At 42.2% G+C, this 26317-nt stretch overlaps 3 protein-coding genes across 3 annotated transcripts; 2 read left to right on the forward strand and 1 right to left on the reverse strand.

Moving 5' to 3' along the window:
• Positions 1-3177: 3177 nt before the first annotated feature.
• LOC110973389 (von Willebrand factor A domain-containing protein 2-like) lies at positions 3178-14044 on the reverse strand. The gene is made up of 6 exons (XM_087148277.1): positions 13568-14044; positions 6339-6790; positions 5986-6088; positions 5081-5656; positions 4644-4954; positions 3178-3817 (listed from the first exon to the last, which is right to left on the reverse strand). Exons 1-6 carry the CDS (start codon positions 13596-13598, stop codon positions 3581-3583), a joined length of 1710 nt encoding a protein of 569 aa, XP_087004403.1. The 5' UTR covers positions 13599-14044; the 3' UTR covers positions 3178-3580.
• Positions 14045-17268: 3224 nt separating this feature from the next.
• On the forward strand, positions 17269-18656 carry LOC110973390 (melatonin receptor type 1B-A-like). The gene has a single exon (XM_022224197.2). The coding sequence runs from the start codon at positions 17269-17271 to the stop codon at positions 18352-18354; it is 1086 nt and encodes a 361-aa protein (XP_022079889.2). The 3' UTR covers positions 18355-18656.
• A 27-nt stretch (positions 18657-18683) lies between these two features.
• Positions 18684-21005, forward strand: LOC110973391 (melatonin receptor type 1B-A-like). The gene has a single exon (XM_022224198.2). It carries the CDS (start codon positions 19136-19138, stop codon positions 20174-20176), a length of 1041 nt encoding a protein of 346 aa, XP_022079890.2. The 5' UTR covers positions 18684-19135; the 3' UTR covers positions 20177-21005.
• Positions 21006-26317: the final 5312 nt, after the last annotated feature.

The following is a 26317-nucleotide window of genomic DNA, read 5'->3' on the forward strand; positions in this document are numbered from 1 at the left end:
CAACAACTCTATGGCAGCGATTTAACTGATGAGCAGGATTGGTTTAATGAAGAAACTGCCTGTTTATTATACCCAGATAATTAGAAACAGGGGGTAGTGACTTGCAATTGGCCAGGATACCGTAGCAATCTTGGGGAAACTGTGATTTGTGAACGGAATGGTGGAGCTGAAACCAGTGATGAAGTCTTGGAAATATATGGAACAGGAAACCGTGGTGACTGGGGAATCAACAGAAATAAATACTAATAAATTCACTGGAATGCACGTACATGTGCCCACAAGTCGACAACATAATTGTACATGTAACGTTGCAACAATTGTCCCCGATTAAGGCTAAGGTTTGTACTCTAAACTCCTCTATTTTACATAACACAAGAATCACTATGGTCTTATACTATAAACACTGAAGAACATATGGCTGTACTCACAATTGTCAGTAACAAACAGTAAGGGCAAATTTGGGGGTATTATGATTGGAAATGTGCTTGGTAAACCTGACGTTAGAACGGAATGTACGGTGCGAGAATGAGCAAACTACTGAGGGCTCCCTACCAACTATTGCGCGATCAGTAGACAGTGAGGGACTTTCTTACAGCCGCCCCCACATTAGTTCTTCAAATTTGATAAATTCTAGTACAATATTACCTCTATATATACATGTACACGTACAAACTTATTTTCAGAAAAGTAGGTGTAGCGTTAGTAGTTACTTTCTTCACTGTGGGTACATTTTCAAAGCGTTCATTTTGCACTTAAAAAAAATTAAAAATGGAAATCAGGTCAATAGACCTACATACAGTACACGATTGATGTAATTGCAAAGGCTTTGGAACTCAGTACAGTACACAGTGACAGAAGCAAGTGTGTGAACTCAACATTTTTGTCATGTATGATGCAGGCCTACGTAGGCCTACATGATCATGGATGCAGGCCTCTTGAAAGGAAGACCCGTAAACAGGGCCCTGTCCCAATTCATAGGGGTATCTTTCTCAAAACTTTATCCGGGATATCCGGGGACATACCTAAACAACCGCTTGATTTTATGAGCTGAAATTGCACCAGTATGTTCATTACTTATGAGGTATACTATCCCCTAGGTTGGTAATTGCAGAAAACTCGCTTTTTTCTTGTTTTGAGGAAAAATGTTGCCTTTTTTGTTGCCATTTTCCCACTTAAGATGAATTTTGCCCCACTTGCACAAAACTGACGGCTGTTTCACCACTTTTTGTCACGTCACAGAGTGCAAGCTACACTACCAATGATTTGCCACAAGCAGTGTGTGACACGGTTGTTGCAAATTAGCTGCACATGTCAGTATAGGACTATTTGTGTAAATATGGTGTGCAGGCATCATGGCATACATATAGTGTGGACTCCTACACAAAAGAAGTCCACATAATGTAGGGTATGCTGGCATTGTGTGGACTCACACACATCCACACAATGTTTTCCCCTCTATGATAAACAGTCTCACAGGCATTTAGTTGTCAAGGTTATCTGTGGCAAACTGAAGAGGAACAGTCCCGGAAATCATCATCAAAAATCCAGCTTGGAGTTACCCTACATGTACATGTAGTTGGAGAAAAAGGAGCATTTTCATAAGTTTCCTTAACCACAGGAGAACAAAGAAATGTCCACACATTGTATGTCAAATGGGTGTACATGCACTGTTAGAATTCTGGAAATACTTATCTGCCATTGAAGTTTGTCAGTCTAGCAAGAAAGACTGGGATTTTGCCTTTTCATCGGTGGTAGTTAATGATGCATCCAAGTGCCTTGCCTTCCCAAATTACAAGACCAGGCATCTCATGCACATGTCAGTATAGGACTATATGTGTAAATGTAGTATACATATGCAATGTTAGAATTCTGGAAATACCAATACTTACATGTAAATACCAAAAATTGCCAGTCTGACAAGGAAGAGGATTTTGCCTTCTCCATCTATGGTAATTAATGCATCCAAATGCCAAGCCTTCCCAAATTGTAAGGCCAGGCATCTCAAGCACGTCAGTAAATTTACATGAACAGTACATGTACATGCAATTTTAGAATTCTGGAAATATGTGTACTTTAATACACGTATACTGAAGTGTGTCAAAACTAGCTTGGCAGATTTTTATTCATGCTGCAGCCATGTGCCTTCCTTCCAGAGTTGACGAGACCGAGTTGACTTGAGACCAAGTTGACCTGACAGAGATGGAGTTGCAAGTTGATTCCAGACCAAGTTGGTGACTTCACACTGATGAGTATCATACAGTGTGTTTACATTGCCAGTTTTGCTGGACCATGCCGGAATCTTTAAAGAGGCAATTCGTAGCGTCTGAGTTGCTCAGACTATTATTAACTGATCTACTACATCATCCTGATGCAGTCGCGCGAAATATCATTTCAAAAATTCAAATATGCACAGCATGCCAAAGTGAAGTTGGGCTAGTCAGAAAAATTTGTTTTTGACTTTGTTCGGCTTACAAATCCCCTCCTTTCTCCATGATTATATGGGGTGGCCTGGTAATATACGAGTATTACAGCTACAAGTGAGCACATCATCACACCTAATGACTTGCTTGGGAGGGATAAACAATTTGCAAGATGTGCGCAAAATCTAAGTGGGCATATAGGCCTACTAAAGTTACTCATGTCATTTCACTGATATGGCCCATGTGCATTTACTGTAGGCATGCCTAGTATTGATCCTAGTCCAATTAGGATTATTCTCAACATGGTCTTTTCCTTTCTCCGTGGTCTCAAGGACTAGGCCTATGAGTATTAACATAGTACAAGTGTGGAATAATAACAGCAAAATACTGTACATTGTGTACTTACTCCATATCACGTAGGTGTGCCAGCGATTCCTCAGAGACGAATTTCTTACCTGTTGTCTTGATGATACTTTTGAAACAAAGTGGCGAAAATAAACGGAAAGCGACCACCATGCGCTCAGTGTATGTCACTCTACGTGCCGGTGTGCCACCGCACCCACGTATTGTTTGCAGTGTGTCTGTCCGTACCGTAGTCAGTCCGCCATATGATATCCGTGTTCTGTAAATGGGTTTTTTCGATGCAGCGCTACCTCACTATGACGTCACTACGTAAAACCATAACACACGTGACGTTCGCGGCCGTTTGCTCAGTTTGTAGATTTTACATGGATACTCTTTCTTGAGGACATACACCTTTTCTTCATTCTGAATTTAATTCATAAACTCTGCCATTTGTACTCTATCGTTATTTGCTTTGTAATACTTTTCAAAGGTTGCTCTGACCCAATCTTGAAAAATGAAAATTGTACAATTGTACATGCTCAAAGTTGTAAGAAACATACTCCTGTCTATTCATACAAAACAAAAGCGAATGCTAATGGTCACGTTAAGGCTAGACGGGCAAAAAGCAAAAACAAAAATCGTTTGGGGCAAATGTTTTTTGTAGAATGTGCATTGCTATTCACACAAACTATTGCATAGTAAATGATTAAAATGGTATACCAAAAGCAAATGCTAGTTTATATCTGCGATCAATATAATGACTAAGTTTCCACATTTGATCTGGATTTCAAAATCTGAAACAGGTAACCTATAAACTAGCCATGAGCCAGTTTCATCAACTGAGCTGCAATAGCCCCCAGCACAAGGCCGACGTATCCGCTAGTCGGACGCAGAGTAGATGCCGCGTTAGTTGGCTTTGCAGTGGTGAAGGGCTCAGTGACGTCACCTTCTGTCACCCTCAAGACGAAGTCGTTAGTCTCTTCCAGGCCCTCTACTGTCATGTACACCGTGCCGATGGGTAGTCCGCCGTCGGTGCCATTCTGACTGGATACCTGTAATAAATATTATAGAAAAACTTTGCTGTATGGAGAAACTGCGTGTAAGGTTTTAAGGATAATGGAAAAAGGACCTACCACTGTATGCTTTGGATAAACTATCCACAAACATGAAAACTAAAGCTTTTTTATAACTAGAATCAACAAAGATCACGTTACAGTACATTATTTTTAGACATACGATTACCATAACCGTATTAGCCTCGACCATAAAAACTGGTGAGACCGAAAAAAAAACACATGAACAACTTCTTCATGCTGTAGCAATGAAAGCATATTCAACAATTATTGCAAAGAGACGTTAAAGCAACCTTCCTGGCAAAATTTATTTGCGTCAGCTTCATCCACAACGACTCTATCAACAGGGATCGTTGCATATTACCAAAAAGAACAGTCAAGAGCCAAAGATAACGAACAATTATCAATCATAGCAATCCCACGTGATGCTGTCTAACATTGTGCAAGTACATCTCCTAAACAGTTAGCAACCACATGAACATTTTTCTACTAAATCACCATCAAGATTTGTTTTGTAAATACATGTACACGCCATACATCAGCAGCCATGCACATTCATCGATTTCCTACACACGATGCAAGAAACTGGTCATCATCCTAGAAAATCTCAAGGGGTGAGTAAATTGACAAGATCAATCTATGTCACTTGGACAAAAAATTGCAGCATATACGAGTTAAATCTTGCAAGAAGGATTTTCTGTGTACACAGCGTGAAGGTTTATCTGAGCAGTGTTCTCTGTTCACTCGAGAAGTCTATACCAAGGGATCTTTCAGGCCTCTCGTCCAAATTTCATTCTGCACTCACCTGTCGACGTCGTCGAACAAGACGGCTGCCTTCATTTGCACTTGTTTCTACAGACAGGTTGCCTCGATCTGGGAACTCTTCTGGTCCAATAAAGACCTCCACCCTGCCTTGCCCCTCCGTTGCCTCCAGACGGTAGTCGTAAAACGCATCGTTGGGATTGGGAGTGTCGGTGGAGACGAACATGACGACATTGCCTTCCTCAGCTTCAATGCCTAGGGTGATTCCGTCCATAGGAACGGTCTGCTGCAGAAATTGCTTGTCACCAAGGAGAAGAGTGTTGTTGACCACTGGTCCGCGGATAGGGGTGGGATCTATCCATTCGGAGAGAGAGAGATGATTTTGTTAAATGATCATTCCAAGAAAAAACTCTGACAAGATAAGAAGAGCTAATGGGGACCTTATGGGGGTAAGGGTGACGAACATTAAGTTTATCTCACCATTGCATGTTTTTTCTTCAAGAGCTGCCACAATGTTGTCGATGGCGCCGAAATTGCTGACGTGGAACACGTAGAAATCATTAGGTTTGTTAGCAATGGCGTTCAGCTCGTCATTGTTCACATTATTGGTCACTCCGATGGCGAACATAGTGATGCCCTTTTCACGAGCCCGATCTGCTGGCACAGCTACGGCCTCAGGTCCCTGTGACTGGCCGTCCGTGATGACGACTGCTGCACGTGATACCGCATTGAAATCCGGTCGTGCTCCATTCTCGATAAGAAAGGCCTGACTTTCCATTACATCCAAGGCGGCAACAGTCTGCGTACCACCACCGATGTACTGAATGTTTCCAATCGCCTGCTTTAGAAGTGCTTTGCTCGAGTAGGTGATAAGGTGGAACTCAACCGTAACACTACTGGAATACTTGATGACTCCAACACGGGTCTGGTCAGCGCCGATCTCGAAGGCGTCTACGACATTTGAAACAAAGCTCTTGGTCTTTTCGAAGTTCGCGGATCCAACACTTCCCGAACCGTCCAAAACGAAAACAAGGTCTATGCCTTTGACAGAACATCCTTGAGAGAAGAAATCGTATTAAGAACATTTGTCATAAAAACACACTAGGGCCAACCCAACCCAATCGATAAGTTCCAGTAAATATGAGACAAACTGTTCAATCAATCAACAGATTTGAAACAAAATAACATTCTTTTTTCCCTCCAAGATTTGTTTTGAGCTATACAAAATGTGTGCATGAATATTTTTTTTTCTTTCGAGAAAGATTCTGCTGGGATCGAAACGTAAGGCCCTCCAATTTTATTATTACAACTTTTTTGTGTAGTTCAAATGAACTTTCAATTTTAAATTGAATTATAAACTAAAATGATAGCATTCAATATCCTACCTTCACTCTCAAGATTCTCTACTTTTCTGGTGAAATTTTCCACCGTATCAGACGGTTCGTCGTGGTATCTATCCCTCCAAAACACAGCCTGACTATTCAGTCCCTGTCCGTGCGTAGTAAATTATACAAATTTAAGGGTTAAACGGATTAATTTAAGTCTCATTAATTAAATTAATATTGAACAAGTTTCAATATCCTCCCCCCACGCAGGTCCTCAATACACCACGGCTCAGACCCATAAAATTCATCAAAGAGATACACTGTTCAGTGGGATCACAGCATATTTATTTGAATGCTGTTTCCAAAATGGAAACATTCAAACTGTGTCAAAGAGAAAGACAACACTAATATACCTGCGGAACATTTGATTGCAGGCTGTGGAAGAACATTCGTGCAGCGAGTGCCGAGTACAGCGGTCTGCGGCAATCCTCCCACGTGGTTTGATTCCAATCGATCTCCAACAGTGCTTCGATGTCAGCAAAGATGGAACCGTATGTGGGGGTATCGTACATGCCCAGGGTGATGTCGTAGACACTGCGGTCTACTCGCCAGATTCCCCCGTGGTAGTTTGGGTCGGAGTAAGTGAATGCCTCGTTGCCGTCGGTGGTTTCCACCCAGGCGATGCGGCGGATGAACCTGTTGTCCGTCAGTAGGTCCGCGTTTACTGCAGTCAGTCGGTTGATCCGTCCCACCGTGGCTTCCACGACAGTTGTGCCAAATGATCCAGGAGTTGTAGTGAGGTCTTTTTTCTGGAAACAGGTCACCTGAGTGAGCAGGGCGCCAACGCTTGCCGCCACGAGAAGACCTTAAATGGGGGTTCGAAATTTGAGAGAAAATTAAACCTAGACAGCGTGCAATGCAGGTTGACTGAAAGCAAGCCCGCCACTTACCAACTGCGACCTCTCCACTACAGAAACAAACTTGAAAGTACATACCAAAATCCGAGGGTTGGGGATTAACCGGGCAACAGACCTTTCATTAACTATGCACGCATGCGCACAAATGGCCTTGGTGGCAAGGGCCATTGAAAATGTACAGGGGTGCTATTTTGATCATTTTCTCTCAGGTTTCCTGGCTTTATTCAGTTTTTCCTTCAGAAAACCCCATGGAATCGTTTTGGCTATTATTTTCTTATAAGTGGGATTTTTTCCGCTTAATCTAGTGCGCACAGGAAAAATCACTATTATTAAGTATTTTATAATCCCGCTTAGATTAGGAACTAATCGCAAAAAAAAAATTCATGGGATTTCCTGAAGAAAAAAATCATTAAAGCCAGAAAACCTGAGAGAAAACGATCAAAATCGCACCCCTGTACATTTTCAATGGCTCTTGCCGTCAAGGCTATTTGTGCGCATGCGTGCATAGTTGTGAATTTATTAGTGAAAGATCTAGTGAAAAAAGATGTGTTGTGGTGCTCAGGCATGATTACCATACTTAATACATATTCATCATCGGAAGCCGATTCTCGCCTGCCCATCAACACGATCACAATGCCAGTCACTACTTCTGCGCATTGGCCGTGCGAAAATGACACGCTGTTGCAAGTGGGTGTCAGTTTATGAAACTGCGCTATCAACACATGATGACACAACACATTTCTCCTGATGACGAGCAGAGCATACTGCTCGAAACGTCGAGTACCACTGGTTCTTCTCAGAACCGCAAATACTCACAAAAGAGATACGTCCATGGTGCTACCGCAAACCTACTTTCTGTTATGCGCTATCAACAATTTCGGTTTCCACGAACCGGAACTGGGTAGTGCGCGCGCACATCAAGCACTGAAGCAATATAGACTGATTTTCGTTTTCACGAACTGACACGGAAGCTGGTTTGGCAATTCAGCGCAGTAATGGTGTTTTATAGACGACAAAATTGCGTCGTGTCGTCCCGTCGATCCCCACGACGCCACGACGCGGCGCCACGATGCACTGCTACAACGGCTCCGTCGCGTCGTGCCGTCGCATCGTGACTCGTGGGGTCATCTCCTTTCTCGTTACTTTTATGTTGTGTTTAACGCATTGCGTCGTGCCGTTTTGGCGTCGCGTCGTGCCTTCGTGTCGTGCTGTCTCTCCGAGTTAAGTTCCATACCAATAGATACAATTTCATGATCACATATTGTAGGCCCTATGGTTGCAGGCCAGTAAATAAACTGCCATAGCCAACAGTGATAAATACCCGAATTTCAAACAGGAAAAATACTCATGAGTCTCTCAGGCGTTCGAGAGGCACATCAAATCATAACCCATTTTGTGATTTTCATTTTTTTTTCAAATTCCCATTCATTAAACTGATGACTTTAGAGTCACCCCGAAAACCAGTCATGCAGCCCCTTGCCAATTTGAAATATCGATGCCTAAAAATACACCGGTTTTAGTCACCGATTTCTTCCAAATCTCACTTAGACACAAGCTGGCATTTTGTTTTGCTCGCCTAAACTTGTCTTTTAATCTCCAAGATCATGGGCCACAAAAGGGACAATTTTGTAGAGAATCTGAGTGCGTACAAATTGTGATTTGGCCCACGGAAGCAGTTTTCGACCTTTTTACCGGCCTGAAACCCTCGCCCATTTTTTCCAGGACTTGTGACATGCGCCCTCTGTTGGCCGTGATAATCACTAGCCATTTTGCACGACGGCACGATACCCATGACACGACGCGACAGCACGACGGGACGGTCCGACGGGACGACACGACGCGACGGGATCAAGGAACAACACGGCGCGACGGCATGATTCGACGGCACGACGCGGCGCAATTTTGTCTGCTATAAAACACGAGAGCGCAGAGAAAAATGCTTTGAAAGGTTCGACATCAATTTAATCCATCCATAGGCCCTATTTGCTGCCTTGCCCCAAAATTTAATTAACATTTGGTTAATTAAAATTCTTTTTAGCTGGTGGAATAAAGATCGGTATCAGTTCGTGAAAACGAACATGCACGGAGTGCGTGCTGGATGGAAGTGCCGCATTGTACCTCGTATCAGTTTGCGAAAAGAAAAATCGCTCCGTTCTTTTAAACACCTACAAATGAAATCACCTGGCGCACGATCGACTGACTAAGGGTCAGTTTGTAATGTCGGTGGCGATATAATTATGTTCTGTACATGTAGCTAACTTGCTCATGATTGAAAGTTCGTTATGCATGTACTGAAGAGAGCAATTGTAGATTTGTCGCGTTGTAAACCCAAACACTTCCCCAGCTAAATGCATAGTCCAACGTTTTCCTGCACACGATGCCTTGTGTGAAAACAAACATTCATCTCGGGTAGATGGTCAATAATACAGTCCCTTGAGTGCTCACTGTGCGGAAACTACTTGTAGGTAACTACGTTTACTTGTTTTTAAACTGGAAGTTTTTGTCCTTCACCGACATTATATGTAACCGTAGAGGGTTAAGAAATATAATCGGTGAAGGGTGAAAACTCCATGTATGTTGCAGTTATCGAGAGCTTGTGAAAGCTACTCGGAAAGATCTCGAATCTACGACCCCCAGCATATCAGTGCAGACGTTTTACTGCTCAGCCTCGTCATGTAATCTCCCAATATAGAAACTAGCATCTCCTCGAAGCAAAAAAGAAAAAAAGAAATGAATTTTTGGTGTAACCTTTATTCGTTAATACATCTTGTTTTTACGTTCTGTGTGTCTGTACTCTTAATTTCTGTGCACAGCTTTTAGAATGATGCAACAATTAACCCTAACAATCCAAAATCCTCCGATTTTAATATGGTTTTACATACATCCTAGGGGGTAGGGTTGATACCCCGGTATTGTTTGATTGGTAAAGTAATTTTTGTTCCTTTGGTACATTTTATATACTGATTTCTTTCGTTAGTTTTTGCATGTTTTTATACAATCAATTTAAATCCCAGTATCAATTCACTTATTTTTATACATTTTTGCAGTGTCACGTGACTTTTTGTTGCGTAATTTGAGTCTGGTCAGTTGCCTAGTTTTGAATATTTGCCTTTAATGAGACCCCTTTAAGGCACTGCCACGTGGAACATGAAATCGTTATCACTACCTAACTTGGTTTGTTAAGGCCTGGTTTAAAGTATTTAATCCATCTTGATCTTCCACAGTTTACCAGCTAATTTTCTACTTTTTTATGCTGCCACCTGTTTTAAGTTAACCTTTAGGGGCATATTACTTTACGCTTTAGTGGCGTTCTGTTTTCTGAATAATTTGATGGGGCAATCAAATTATTTTTGTATTGCTGACTGTTTTCACTCTGGCGCTGCAACATGGCTACAGTGAGTCGACCTGCGTGTAGTACGTGAAAGGGCATGTACCGTAAGTCAATATTATGATTGCATGTATGCTTGCAGTAATGTGTTCGGTATGATAGACTCTGTTTCGATATACCAACAATCACTAATGCCTGATAATTAACACTGGTTACATGAAGGTCAAGAACACAGCAATACTTCGTCATATTCATCGTCTGGACATCAGCCAATCCAACGGCCCCGAGTCCCATCGTGCCCTTTAACTCGCGTGACAAGCCTTCTTCTATAAAGCTCTCTACAACAAGTGTTTCTGTTCAACCAAAATGTCTTTTACGAAAAAGACAAAACGTAGACTAGCCTGCCCATCATCTCCGGTCACAATTCGCTTCGCTCACAAATATTACAGTTTCCTTGCATACCATGAAGAACCCTGACCCTTCATGCTTCGACTTTAAGAGGTGTTTGCTGCGGTTCCTCTGATTGGATAAACATCATCCTATCAAATAAGGGAGAGTTCAGGATTTACGAACAAAACACATGTGTACACATCAGGAGCTACTGGATCTTGTCCCAGTCGAACCTGCAAATCAGTTTAATTGTCGACGACCTTACAACGAAATTTTAAAACTACCTTATTTTATTCAGTACACAGGTTGAAATTAATTATTACAATAAGAAAATTGTTCGAATCAATCATTACGATTTTTAGGATAACGTTATTTTTATATATTACCTACATGGACATTTCTTTGGTTTATTTTGTGTTCACGCCACGTTTCAAACTCATACACTGCACGATCTTTGACACATTCTTCAATAATCACTGCCCGGAAGAAATACCAATGAAGAACCCAAATCAGGTTCAGTCATATCCAAACAAAAATGTAATGCGTCTGCGTCCCAGATACAACTTGAACTTCGGCCTCGTACTGTCGATTAGTTTCCTTTCTTTTAGATTCTAACCAACAATCTGTCTTCCCAATTCACGACAATAACAGCAACACCTTACAGTCGAAGTCCAACAAATGAATGGAACTCTGATCATTCTCTGTGCCTAAAATAAGTTTTCACAAACATTGCACATAGGGGGAAACCCCTCCGCCACCCCGTTTTTTCCCGATGTAAAAACATAGGCCTAATAGATAGCCGACAAGGCTTCGTGTCAACATAGATTAGATAGTAAACTGTAACATTTGGTACATGCCATACGGGTCCAGACAATAACCTCTTTTCAAAGACGAACGGTAACTGTATTCTTTGCTGTTGAAATAATTGAATAAAAGTCTTTCCCACCAGATATCTGTATGTGCCTAAAATCAAACATTGCATCAAAGGGGAGCCCCCTAATTTTTCCGATTTAAAAAAAACATTCCAGATAACAGAAAACTTTGCTGTAATTAGGAGTTGGTAAGGTTATACCGTTCCAGAGAAGAACCTATTTTCAAAGACAAACAGTTTAACAGTACATGTAATGAGTATTTCTTTGCTTTGAGAATTATCGAATATGATTCTTTCAGGGAGATTTTACACTGAGAGCGAAAGAACTGCACAATCCGCCCCAAGTTGAAGTGCACCCCAAGCGGCAAAAGAAAGACAGATGGTAATAAGTTTTCCAAGCTGGTTCCCGCACAAATTCTGTGTGTAGTCAAAGTCCATACCTTATTATTAAGGAGTAATTTCGTACGCGTTACGCGTACTTGGCTCGCTCCGCGTGAAACGCGCCATTGATCTCCATTATAAACGCGCACTTACGCGGCGAGTACCCATTGATCTCCTTCTCTATATCAATGCGAGTACCAAAAAAGCACGCCCTCCTTTGTTGTGCTTGGAGCAGATAGGGCGATAAACTGCAATCTTTGCCAATAAATGTATTTGTTCTTAATGTGATCCACAAGGTGTTGCTTGTGACAGTGGCCTGTGAGGGATGCAGCCTTAAGGTCATGTCACGTGAGACATGAAGGCTGTAACCAGCGCATTCGATTTACTTCCACTGCTCTTACACAACTGCGTTCGACGCTAATGTGACAACTCGCGCTTTATATTCGGGGCCTAACCCAAGTAGCCGACCTGGGATGTAAGCCACATCAAAACGCCAAAGCACGTCGCGTACGGTATGTCAACTGGGTCCTGATCAGGGCGATGCGAAGAAAAAATTTATTTTATATTATTTATATAAATATATATGTATATATTTAGATCTTTGGCTGTAGCCATAAATTGGTTAATGCCAAGTAAGTTCTGTGAAATGTAAGGCTAGAAATGTGTTTACGGATGTTCGTTTCTTAATTACATAGCTTGGATTCGTGTTGCAAACATTTTAATACCTCTGAAAAGTGTTGGAACTGGGGTACATTTTGCACGGAGGCAAACGGGGCGTTATCGTATTAGTGAGTTTAGTCATAGTAAAGCACCGTCAGCAATTTTTTTCCTGATCTTATTTTTGAGCGGGGGGGGGGCACAGGGCCGTGAGCGGGGAGTCTGTGCCCCCTCCCCTTAGTTGGGGCTCCTTGAGTAACCCAAGCCTGTTCGTTTATTGCCACAATTCGCATGCCCGTCTGAATCTGGGACGACACCGCCGTTTTATTCTGAAACCTGAAATTTTTCAAAGATACCTCTCTTAGACTGCACATTCTCGCCATTCAGTGGTCCGTAAGGCATGCCGTCTATAATGCAGTTGATTTTTCTTGTGAGGCGCCGGCGGCGCGGTATTGCTGTTGTTGAAATTCGAAAGTCAGTATTATTTTGCATTCGAAAGTACCTTGTATGTAAATGCATGTAAACTATAGTGCGAAATATCGCTTTCCATCAAAATATTCCGTTAATATTCTCGTATTATAATGGACCAAATACATATTGCCCGTGACAGAGAGGGAAAGCTGAGGGCCTGGATGACTGGTTGACCGAGTGGGTGGTTTTCTGGCCATTTTTTGTGTTAACCCCGCCCCCCAGCAAAACAACAAATATATGTAAAGAAAAGTGGAAAATATTTGAAATTTGAAAGGTGCTGTCACGTGCTAAAGGTCTAGCCCCCCCAGCTTTAGAACTGCGCCTGCCTTACGGACCAGGCTCCAATGTCAACGAGGTCTGCATGTGGCTTCGATTTTAAGTCCCCACACGATTGTGTGGGTTTCCCCTGGATAGATGTTTCGGAGTATTCCTCCCACCTCCGAAACTGAACATTTCCTCATAATTGTCTTTTTCATTGTGAGGGCCCTGAGTTATCAGCTTTCGCTGGACAGGTTACAATCATTAGAGATGGTAATGAATGATAAATAAAATACTGTGTTTAATTGCTAAACACTTTTTTGTAGAGTTAGATAGAAATTAAGGTGTTACACTCCAAAATGCACTTACCTGTACAAAACATGACGTGCGTTCTAATCATTCAATTTGGGTGATGGTGTGTACACAGTTGCACAATCCCCTCCTTGTATCAAAAATCAAACCCAACTCACGGTTATTGAATGCTACCTAAGAGAGCATTTGAGACGAAATAAATCTGAAATTCTTGTTCATGAGTATGATATTAACATGAAGTAGTAATAACGATAAGCTGCATCGAATTTATCACCAGCTGTCATGTCTCGTTTGTACCTGACTGCGTCACTGACACACACCTCTTACGAGCGCTTATTGGCTACATACAGTTTAGGTTTCAGTGAATGGGCGTGGTTTCAGTTGCAAGGAACGTGCATTTAAGGACGTATTTCGTTTCGGGATTGCAACTGCGCAGGCGCGCGCTATTACTTCTTGCGAGCTATATATGCAATCACAGGTATGAAGCCAAACCACGGCTCACAACCATGCACAATGCATGACATCTGGATGCCCAACCATAAAAACTTAACATGTGAAATCAGGCTCCAATAACATTTTCCTTTAAAAAAAAACAATCGCTGTCCTCAATTTCGACTCGGGATTCGAACCCACACCCCATGCATCAATAACCATTATGCTGTAACCGTTTGAGTACCGCAATTCACGCAGGTTGGCTGTGTTTTTACAATTGATATACCGATGAACGGCTGCAACGCGAGTCTAATACACATTGGGCATGCGCAATACAAACACAACCACCGCGGTTTGGCTTCATGGGTACAGTCCACTAATTCAAGCCCCATTGAAAACAGTGTAAAATCAGCACTGTTCACGACCCAATAACATGAACGCCAACATCCCTGAGATTTCTGAAACACAAATGAAATTCTTATCCGACTATTATTTCAATTTCTTTTCAATTTTGGTGGGTTAACCAGTTACATTTTTATTTATTCCCACAAAACAAAATCACCCACAAAAAGTGAGAGTGATTGCAGCCATTTTTCAAGTGGCAACCCTCAACTTTCTCGGGCACTTAAGACCATTTTTCAACCACAGTTTTTAGCCATTCTGCTCTCACATGAAAGCTAAAAGACCCAGTGAGTTTATCCTGGCAAGGATTTATACACAATCTCACCATTTTGGGTGCCAAACAATCTCCTTTTTCAAAAGATACTGTAGGGGCACTTTTAATGCTAATGAGCTGGCCAGAAATTCTCACTTGAATGAGAGGTCTGCACCCTCATACGTATGGTTGCATATAATCTCCTTCTTGTCTCCATTTTATCCGTAGGTGTGCTCATTTATCTTACAAGTCGTGTGTGTAGTCGAAGGGTTATGGAGGGAGTAGCGCGAACAGAGACTCGCCACCAACGTTTCGACATTTCTCATTTCCTTTGTCGATATTAGTCTGGACACCAGACCCGAAGAATTCCGATTTTTCTCATCGAGTCAAGGGTCCAGTTTCATCCAATGTCCACGTGACCGAAACCGGTGAAATCCCTCCAGTTTCCAAAAATAGCCGAAATATTCCGAACTCGTCCCGTCCACATTCGGATAGCTTAGTGGATGTTCGGGGATTTCCACCCGCGCCTGTACTCATAAGGAGACGTATTTGTCTTTTGGGGCGGATCCAGGTTTTTCCAGGGGGGGGGGGTGATCCGGGATTTTCGAAAGTGGGGGGGTGTGTGAACTAAAGCAGTAATGGTAAATGCGGGGCGAGCGCGTAGCACGAAGCCTTTACGGCGTTAGGTCCAGTGCACGCCTAAGGAATTTTAGGATTGGATTGGATTCTAGGCGCTCTGTGATGCAATTTCAGGCAGTATGCGTGACCCCTCTTTGTGCTTCTCCCTCCCTCTTTTTTGGGAGGGGGAGGGGGTTCATTTATTTGTGAAAAAAATCAGCCCCTGGTTGCCCACATGCAACACAAAGTTGCTCCCTTTCATCGTGCTCGTCAGTAAGACAAAAGCGGTCATACTGATACAGTTGATTTCCTTTAAACAAGCAGACCCTCGATTACAGTTACTTTCTATGAATAAAACCGAAATGTCACGAGAGCGTGCTCACAAAATTGATCTTTTGTGCTTGGATTACATCAGGGATGTAACTGAAGAGGCTGTGACATGGTGAATACATTCTACATGTTGCGTGTTTGCATGGAGGATTTGTTCCATGGAAATGAAAACCAAAAAAGGGAATTCTTAATCTTTTCTCAAATTATCTGTCGATAAACAGGTCGATGCTTGTTTTCCAGTGGACAAAAGGCTTCAGTAGTGCTTGCACAAATTAGAAAGCGTAAAGATCGTAATTTAAAGGGCCAAGGATGTTCTCGTTTTGTAGCCCCCTTCCCCACTATAAACAAAAATTAGTCATTTTGACTAATAAAAGTTAGTCCAACTCTACGTCTAAAAGAACCAATTTAAATTAGTCAGACTAGTCAGACCGGCCAAAAACTAATTTAAATAAATCAGACAGGCAAATGACTAATATTTTTTCGCCAAAGATAAAACAAATATTAGTCATATTTGAGACCCAACATACCTAGATTAGGCATTTTGAGCACAAAATGACTAACTTTTTTTACAGTAGCCCCGTTAAACTATAGCATCCGATTATTGGCTAATACGCGAGCTTTGCGTGGCTCTGGGGTGCCAACGTTTTCAATAATGGCATAATGGGTATAAACAGTTACCAAAACAAAATCAAGAAAAGCATAAATAGTCTCAGATTTTCGGATGATTTTCGACAGACCCTTTCCTTTATGAGAGTCTGATGCGTTTGCAGATCGCCTCGGCACTGATATGGAAAGATGAACACAAAGAGTATTATAGTGATGTTTATCATCATGGAAATGACATGTTATATACGCCATCATTGAGTACAACATAAAGATACACGTAGAAATGCCACCACACACAGCCCAAACGTGTAAATGAACCAAAGCGCAATACATGAAAGCCCATCTCCCAGCGGAACCTGTTGAGATAATTGGCTCGTGCTTATGACGAAGAAATGACCAATCCAGATCCAAATCCGCGCGTAATTAGGAAAAAAATATGCTGTGTGCTTCATGGAATGGTTGAGGCTTCGTCCTATGTTTGCGCAAAATCATTTTGTCCTGTATTATTCAATGTTTTCTTATTAACGACTTCGGTCTAAAATATTGGAACCCGACCCGGTGGCGCTTCATTACATAAACTTACGTTGCAACTCCACGTTCTGTAGATTTATATCGGGTCTTGCTTACATATTGCGACTTAAAGAGTTATATTTATTTTTTTCTTTCATATTTTTCTTTCGTTCGGTTAACATGGATTTTCGTCTGTACAATCAAAACGCAAGTGGAAATTGAAAACATTTTTGAATGGTTTCTGCATTGGTGTATATCATTCATTGGCTTCATATAATAGGCAGGGTTGTGAAAGCGTCGGAAAAGACTTTTAAGTGCCTAGGCCCTACAGTTCAGCTGAATCTGTAAACACGGCTGAAAAGGAACTACTTTTAGTAATCTATAGGGCCTATACCCGGGGACAAAAGGAAACTTCCTCGTAAAACTGCACACATTATTTATAAAGGGGTTTATAGAACATCCTCCAAACGGATGTGCACGACATGTCGGACAGTGTTCTGTAAACAATTCTAGGAATAGCGAAACTTCATTTAACCCTATATATCCTGTGTAAATGATTGAGCGAAATGAGTGTCCCCTTTTGAACCGAACATAACGCAGCCCGGCAATGGATGCGGACGAAAGCCCAACAACTGGCCTTGTTAATATCTCAACAGAGAGTCCACTGTTTCAGTTTGAAGACTATACTCAGCGAGTTCTTGTGGCCTCATCGATCCTCATCATATCCATCTTGGGGACTCTTGGCAACTCGCTTGTGATTCTCGCCGTGTCCTCGTCCAGAAAGCTCCGTACGGACACCAACGTTTTCGTAGTGAACCTCAGTGTGGCGGACCTCCTGACTTCGCTGGTCATTCCCTGGCATGCTGTAGCTCTGCTCAGTAAAGACCACCTGCCAGTCCCTCACGTGGTGTGCGGCGTGGTTGCTGTGGTCATTTTTACAGCTGTCGGCTCCAGCATGTACACGCTGGCTTCCATTGCTCTTAACCGCCTTCTGCTGATCACACGACCGAACACCACCTACCTGAAGATCTACACACCGAAGAAGATTGCCGCATGGTTGGCACTCACGTGGTTCGTCCCATTTATTGCGATCATTTCGCCAATAGTCGGGGACTTGGGTAGCGTTGGGTACAACGGTCAGCTCCATTTTTGCGGGCAAGACCGTTTACATCGCAACCAACACAAGTACGACATCATAATAGCCCTTGCGTTATACCCTATTCCACTCACCACCATTACTGTCTGCTACCTATTTATCTGGAAATACTTGCGTCAACATGAGAGGAGGATGGCCGTTGCCCCAAGGGAAACTGAAGGGTCATCTGACGAGAGCCGCGCTGTGGCGTCCAGATCACTGGCCACCATGGACAACCCTCCACCTGTCAGACCACGGCAAAGGATCCGCCGACAGAATGAGATCACCAAGAACATGTTCTACATCGTCTGTGCTTTCATGCTGTGCACAACCCCTTACGCCATTTGTCTCTTCATCACTGAAAGCGATGCACTGAAGCCCTATGCTGCTACTATTGTTTTGATGAACAGCTGCATCAACCCGTTAATATACGCAACAAAACATCGTGACTTTAAGATCGTCTTCCGCTGCATTTTACGTTGCAAGTGGGGCAACATCCCAGAATCTTCGGACTGTCTAAAGACTGTCGGTCAATTACTGTGTGGAAGAGCTGGCTAGTTTGCCTAAAATGTCTGCCTCAATAACTGAGAAAAATCAATCAGCTTCTTGAAATGTTGGCTTTTAGTTTCTTACGTTGGCTACTCACGCATGACTACCTATTTAGCACAAGTTATGAAGAATTTTAAAATTTTATTGTGTACTACATGTATAACCGGATGGGGTAGGAGCTTTAAGAGAGTTCCATTCCAATGCGTTGACAATATTGGGCTTACAAGTTTTATGTAGAAACTTCTATACAGTAGAAGAGAGCTTTGATTTCGTTTAATCACTTTCGTTTTTGCTGATTCTCCGAACACAGAAATGTCCATCAGTTTACTATTCCTGTAAATGTAAGAACAATGTCCATATTGGAAGCTGGTATCAAATTGTGCCATGACATTATCCTCCTCAAATTCAGGAAATGGATCCAGTTGGTCAGTCCTAAAAACAACAAAACGTAAACATGCGGATTTCCTTCCGATTTCTCACAGGGTTTTAAGAACTGACCTTGGTTTTACATTAAATATTCTGACGCAAAAATGCGGCATCCGCTTCGACAACGAGTATTTAGAACTGAGGAAATGCAAGAGGGCGGGCCTGCATGTGTTATTTAGCAAGTGTGCATTCTCGTCCCTAAGTATTAACAAACGTAGAAACTTCGTTGTCATGTAGTTGCATCGGCTCGTGATGAAATCGAGAAAACGTGCAGAGCACGACATTCATACCAAGAGAAAGCACGACAATGAAAGAAGTGTTACCATCAGACAGTTAAAAATTATCTATTGCAGGTCATACAATAATGGCTAGCATTACCAGCTTCTTGATGCGCAACTCAACGGACAACCCGCCATTTGAATTTACCGACTACACCCAGCGAATCATAGTTGGTATTCTTTATCTGACAGTATCTGTACTGGGAATCGTCGGTAATTTTCTGGTGATCCTGGCTGTGCTACTGTCCAGAAAGCTCCGCACGACTACCAACACCTTCGTGGTCAACCTGAGCGTCGCGGACTTGCTGACCTGTTTGGTCATCCCATGGGATGCTGTGGCTTCGCTGGGCAAGAACGGCCTACCAGTTAGTGAATGGGTCTGCGGCGTGGTTGCCGTTGTCCAATTCACCACCGTCGGGTGCAGCATCTTCACGTTGGCCTCGATTGGCCTGAACCGCTTGCTACTGATCACACAGCCGACTGTCACGTATCGGAAGATCTACACACCCAAGAAGATCGTTATCTGGCTGACACTGACTTGGCTCATCCCACTTCTCGTCACAGCCATACCACCATCATTAAACATAGGCGCGGTTGGCTACAACGCCAGGTATCGGTTTTGTGGTTCAGTTACCTCGCATCCATTATACAACACCTATAACATCATTATAGGTTCGGTCCTATACCCCACGCCTTTCATCATCATAATCTGCTACGTCCTCATCTGGAGACACATATACCGCCATTCCAAGAGGCTTCGTAATCCCGCAGCATCGGTTCAATTCATGGCCAGCGAATCCTCGCAGTCCCAGTCAGCAATCCCCACAACGACGGTAGCGAGTGCTGGCAGAGCCCAGAACTCTAGCATTACGCGCTACCAGACTGACATCACTAAGAATATGTTCTACATCATCTGCGCCTTTGTTGTATGTCTGGGGCCTTTTGCCGTGTGCCCGTCCTTTAGAGGATGCGACCCAGCTGTACCCTATACAGCTGCCATCTTATTTGCCAACAGTTGCATCAACCCTTTGCTATCAAGCACCGTGACTTTCAAGTGCATTGTACGTAGGCAATGGGAAAAAATCCCACAACCCTCTGGCTTTTTGAAGAACCTACGACAAACTTAGCCCTCGTCTGATTTGCTAGCTGATTGTGGTAAGGAGACTGTTTCATCATGCAGGCCTAAATACTGGGCTGCAAGTCGCAAGTCTACGAACGGAGATCACAGTGTAAACTTTGAGTCAGTCAACTGTGACCATTTCCAAACAGCGTGTTGAAAACAGTGTTTATGCTGGCCAAGATTCTACATGTACTGACTAAGGCACCTGCATGCCATTCGAAGCACAGCTTACGGTAATAAAAGGACATGTCGACCAAGACAACTCTTCAATTACCCACCATTTGGGCTACCAAAGTAAAAAAAAAAGGTCAACTTTTGCTGGCAAAGGATTTACCTCATACTAGCGCGAAAAGAGAATATATTTTTATTTAGTGTTCATTGTGTTCTACTAAAATTACCCGTTGGGAGACGCGATCTAGTAATTCTGTAGCATACAGCGGACATCCGTCATAAGGGAAACAAACATCTCCCGAAAGTTACAATTACTTGGAGGACGCAAAATCTTACCGTCGCATACATGACACAGACTGATAGATCGTGGTCAAAAACCTAAATACACGACCAGCAAGGTCAGGATAGGATAATAGAATCAAGATATTGGGTTAGGTGTCATCAAACTTTGGAAAAAAAATGTGTACGTTCCGAAGGGAATACCTTCCTGAGGTAATCTCTGAGGTAATTATTACTTCGCGTATTTGGTGTTTTCATTGCTCCTTGAAATATTTTACCTCGGTAAATCATTTTATTAAATGTAGCATTCGTACCGACGGTTAGCAACAGTTACTTTGATTTCCAATCATGGGCAAAAATCATATTGACATAACAATTGAAACATATAGGCGAACAATAGAAACAATGGATTTTTAAAAGACAGAAAAGAGAAAAATGCTTTGAAAGGTTCGACATCAATTTAGTCCATCCATAGGCCCTATTTGCTGCCTTGCCCCAAAATTTAATTAACATTTGGTTAATTAAAATTCTTTTTAGCTGGTGGAATAAAGATCGGTATCAGTTCGTGAAAACGAACATGCACGGAGTGCGTGCTGGATGGAAGTGCCGCATTGTACCTCGTATCAGTTTGCGAAAAGAAAAATCGCTCCGTTCTTTTAAACACCTACAAATGAAATCACCTGGCGCACGATCGACTGACTAAGGGTCAGTTTGTAATGTCGGTGGCGATATAATTATGTTCTGTACATGTAGCTAACTTGCTCATGATTGAAAGTTCGTTATGCATGTACTGAAGAGAGCAATTGTAGATTTGTCGCGTTGTAAACCCAAACACTTCCCCAGCTAAATGCATAGTCCAACGTTTTCCTGCACACGATGCCTTGTGTGAAAACAGACATTCATCTCGGGTAGATGGTCAATAATACAGTCCCTTGAGTGCTCACTGTGCGGAAACTACTTGTAGGTAACTACGTTTACTTGTTTTTAAACTGGAAGTTTTTGTCCTTCACCGACACCTCTACCGTAGAGGGTTAAGAAATATAATCGGTGAAGGGTGAAAACTCCATGTATGTTGCAGTTATCGAGAGCTTGTGAAAGCTACTCGGAAAGATCTCGAATCTACGACCCCCAGCATATCAGTGCAGACGTTTTACTGCTCAGCCTCGTCATGTAATCTCCCAATATAGAAACTAGCATCTCCTCGAAGCAAAAAAGAAAAAAAGAAATGAATTTTTGGTGTAACCTTTATTCGTTAATACATCTTGTTTTTACGTTCTGTGTGTCTGTACTCTTAATTTCTGTGCACAGCTTTTAGAATGATGCAACAATTAACCCTAACAATCCAAAATCCTCCGATTTTAATATGGTTTTACATACATCCTAGGGGGTAGGGTTGATACCCCGGTATTGTTTGATTGGTAAAGTAATTTTTGTTCCTTTGGTACATTTTATATACTGATTTCTTTCGTTAGTTTTTGCATGTTTTTATACAATCAATTTAAATCCCAGTATCAATTCACTTATTTTTATACATTTTTGCAGTGTCACGTGACTTTTTGTTGCGTAATTTGAGTCTGGTCAGTTGCCTAGTTTTGAATATTTGCCTTTAATGAGACCCCTTTAAGGCAATGCCACGTGGAACATGAAATCGTTATCACTACCTAACTTGGTTTGTTAAGGCCTGGTTTAAAGTATTTAATCCATCTTGATCTTCCACAGTTTACCAGCTAATTTTCTACTTTTTTATGCTGCCACCTGTTTTAAGTTAACCTTTAGGGGCATATTACTTTACGCTTTAGTGGCGTTCTGTTTTCTGAATAATTTGATGGGGCAATCAAATTATTTTTGTATTGCTGACTGTTTTCACTCTGGCGCTGCAACATGGCTACAGTGAGTCGACCTGCGTGTAGTACGTGAAAGGGCATGTACCGTAAGTCAATATTATGATTGCATGTATGCTTGCAGTAATGTGTTCGGTATGATAGACTCTGTTTCGACATACCAACAATCACTAATGCCTGATAATTAACACTGGTTACATGAAGGTCAAGAACACAGCAATACTTCGTCATATTCATCGTCTGGACATCAGCCAATCCAACGGCCCCCGAGTCCATCGTGCCCTTTACCCCGCGTGACAAGCCTTCTTCTATAAAGCTCTCTACAACAAGTGTTTCTGTTCTACCAAAATGTCTTTTACGAAAAAGACAAAACGTAGACTAGCCTGCCCATCATCTCCGGTCACAATTCGCTTCGCTCACAAATATTACAGTTTCCTTGCATACCATGAAGAACCCTGACCCTTCATGCTTCAACTTTAAGAGGTGTTTACTGCGGTTCCTCTGATTGGATAAACATCATCCTATCAAATAAGGGAGAGTTCAGGATTTACGAACAAAACACATGTGTACACATCAGGAGCTACTGGATCTTGTCCCAGTCGAACCTGCAAATCAGTTTAATTGTCGACGACCTTACAACGAAATTTTTAAACCTACCTTATTTTATTCAGTACACAGGTTGAAATTAATTATTACAATAAGAAAATTGTTCGAATCAATCATTACGATTTTTAGGATAACGTTATTTTTATATATTACCTACATGGACATTTCTTTGGTTTATTTTGTGTTCACGCCACGTTTCAAACTCATACACTGCACGATCTTTGACACATTCTTCAATAATCACTGCCCGGAAGAAATACCAATGAAGAACCCAAATCAGGTTCAGTCATATCCAAACAAAAATGTAATGCGTCTGCGTCCCAGATACAACTTGAACTTCGGCCTCGTACTGTCGATTAGTTTCCTTTCTTTTAGATTCTAACCAACAATCTGTCTTCCCAATTCACGACAATAACAGCAACACCTTACAGTCGAAGTCCAACAAATGAATGGAACTCTGATCATTCTCTGTGCCTAAAATAAGTTTTCACAAACATTGCACATAGGGGGAAACCCCTCCGCCACCCCGTTTTTTCCCGATGTAAAAACATAGGCCTAATAGATAGCCGACAAGGCTTCGTGTCAACATAGATTAGATAGTAAACTGTAACATTTGGTACATGCCATACGGGTCCAGACAATAACCTCTTTTCAAAGACGAACGGTAACTGTATTCTTTGCTGTTGAAATAATTGAATAAAAGTCTTTCCCACCAGATATCTGCATGTGCCTAAAATCAAACATTGCATCAAAGGGGAGCCCCCTAATTTTTCCGATGTAAAAAAACATTCCAGATAACAGAAAACTGCGGCTTTGTGTCAACTTTGCTGTAATTAGGAGTTGGTAAGGTTATACCGTTCCAGAGAAGAACCTATTTTCAAAGACAAACAGTTTAACAGTACATGTAATGAGTATTTCTTTGCTTTGAGAATTATCGAATATGATTCTTTCAGGGAGATTTTACACTGAGAGCGAAAGAACTGCACAATCCGCCCCAAGTTGAAGTGCACCCCAAGCGGCAAAAGAAAGACAGATGGTAATAAGTTTTCCAAGCTGGTTCCCGCACAAATTCTGTGTGTAGTCAAAGTCCATACCTTATTATTAAGGAGTAATTTCGTACGCGTTACGCGTACTTGGCTCGCTCCGCGTGAAACGCGCCATTGATCTCCATTATAAACGCGCACTTACGCGGCGAGTACCCATTGATCTCCTTCTCTATATCAATGCGAGTACCAAAAAAGCACGCCCTCCTTTGTTGTGCTTGGAGCAGATAGGGCGATAAACTGCAATCTTTGCCAATAAATGTATTTGTTCTTAATGTGATCCACAAGGTGTTGTTTGTGACAGTGGCCTGTGAGGGATGCAGCCTTAAGGTCATGTCACGTGAGACATGAAGGCTGTAACCAGCGCATTCGATTTACTTCCACTGCGCTTACACAACTGCGTTCGACGCTAATGTGACAACTCGCGCTTTATATTCGGGGCCTAACCCAAGTAGCCGACCTGGGATGTAAGCCACATCAAAACGCCAAAGCACGTCGCGTATGGTATGTCAACTGGGTCCTGATCAGGGCGATGCGAAGAAAAAATTTATTTTATATTATTTATATAAATATATATGTATATATTTAGATCTTTGGCTGTAGCCATAAATTGGTTAATGCCAAGTAAGTTCTGTGAAATGTAAGGCTAGAAATGTGTTTACGGATGTTCGTTTCTCAATTACATAGCTTGGATTCGTGTTGCAAACATTTTAATACCTCTGAAAAGTGTTGGAACTGGGGTACATTTTGCACGGAGGCAAACGGGGCGTTATCGTATTAGTGAGTTTAGTCATAGTAAAGCACCGTCAGCAATTTTTTTCCTGATCTTATTTTTGAGCGGGGGGGGGCACAGGGCCGTGAGCGGGGAGTCTGTGCCACCCTCCCCTTAGTTGGGGCTCCTTGAGTAACCCAAGCCTGTTCGTTTATTGCCACAATTCGCATGCCCGTCTGAATCTGGGACGACACCGCCGTTTTATTCTGAAACCTGAAATTTTTCAAAGATACCTCTCTTAGACTGCACATTCTCGCCATTCAGTGGTCCGTAAGGCATGCCGTCTATAATGCAGTTGATTTTTCTTGTGAGGCGCCGGCGGCGCGGTATTTGCTGTTGTTGAAATTCGAAAGTCAGTATTATTTTGCATTCGAAAGTACCTTGTATGTAAAATGCATGTAAACTAGTGCGAAATATCGCTTTCCATCAAAATATTCCGTTAACATTCTCGTATTATAATGACCAAATACATATTGCCCGTGACAGAGAGGAAGAGCTGAGGGCCTGGATGACTGGTTGACCGAGTGGGTGGTTTTTCTGGCCATTTTTTGTGTTAACCCCGCCCCCCCAGCAAAACAACAAATATATGTAAAAGAAAAGTGGAAAATATTTGAAATTTGAAAGGTGCTGTCACGTGCTAAAGGTCTAGCCCCCCCAGCTTTAGAACTGCGCCTGCCTTACGGACCAGGCTCCAATGTCAACGAGGTCTGCATGTGGCTTCGATTTTAAGTCCCCACACGATTGTGTGGGTTTCCCCTGGTTAGATGTTTCGGAGTATTCCTCCCACCTCCGAAACTGAACATTTCCTCATAATTGTCTTTTTCATTGTGAGGGCCCTGAGTTATCAGCTTTCGCTGGACAGGTTACAATCATTAGAGATGGTAATGAATGATAAATAAAATACTGTGTTTAATTGCTAAACACTTTTTTGTAGAGTTAGATAGAAATTAAGGTGTTACACTCCAAAATGCACTTACCTGTACAAAACATGACGTGCGTTCTAATCATTCAATTTGGGTGATGGTGTGTACACAGTTTGCACAATCCCCTCCTTGTATCAAAAATCAAACCCAACTCACGGTTATTGAATGCTACCTAAGAGAGCATTTGAGACGAAATAAATCTGAAATTCTTGTTCATGAGTATGATATTAACATGAAGTAGTAATAACGATAAGCTGCATCGAATTTATCACCAGCTGTCATGTCTCGTTTGTACCTGACTGCGTCACTGACACACACCTCTGTACGAGCGCTTATTGGCTACATACAGTTTAGGTTTCAGTGAATGGGCGTGGTTTCAGTTGCAAGGAACGTGCATTTAAGGACGTATTTCGTTTAGGGATTGCAACTGCGCAGGCGCGCGCTATTACTTCTTGCGAGCTATATATGCAATCACAGGTATGAAGCCAAACCACGGCTCACAACCATGCACAA

Source organism: Acanthaster planci, linkage group LG17, assembly GCF_054643075.1.
Source record: "Acanthaster planci isolate LZ-2023a linkage group LG17, COTS_SCS, whole genome shotgun sequence".
NCBI classification, from domain to species: Eukaryota; Metazoa; Echinodermata; class Asteroidea; order Valvatida; family Acanthasteridae; genus Acanthaster; species Acanthaster planci.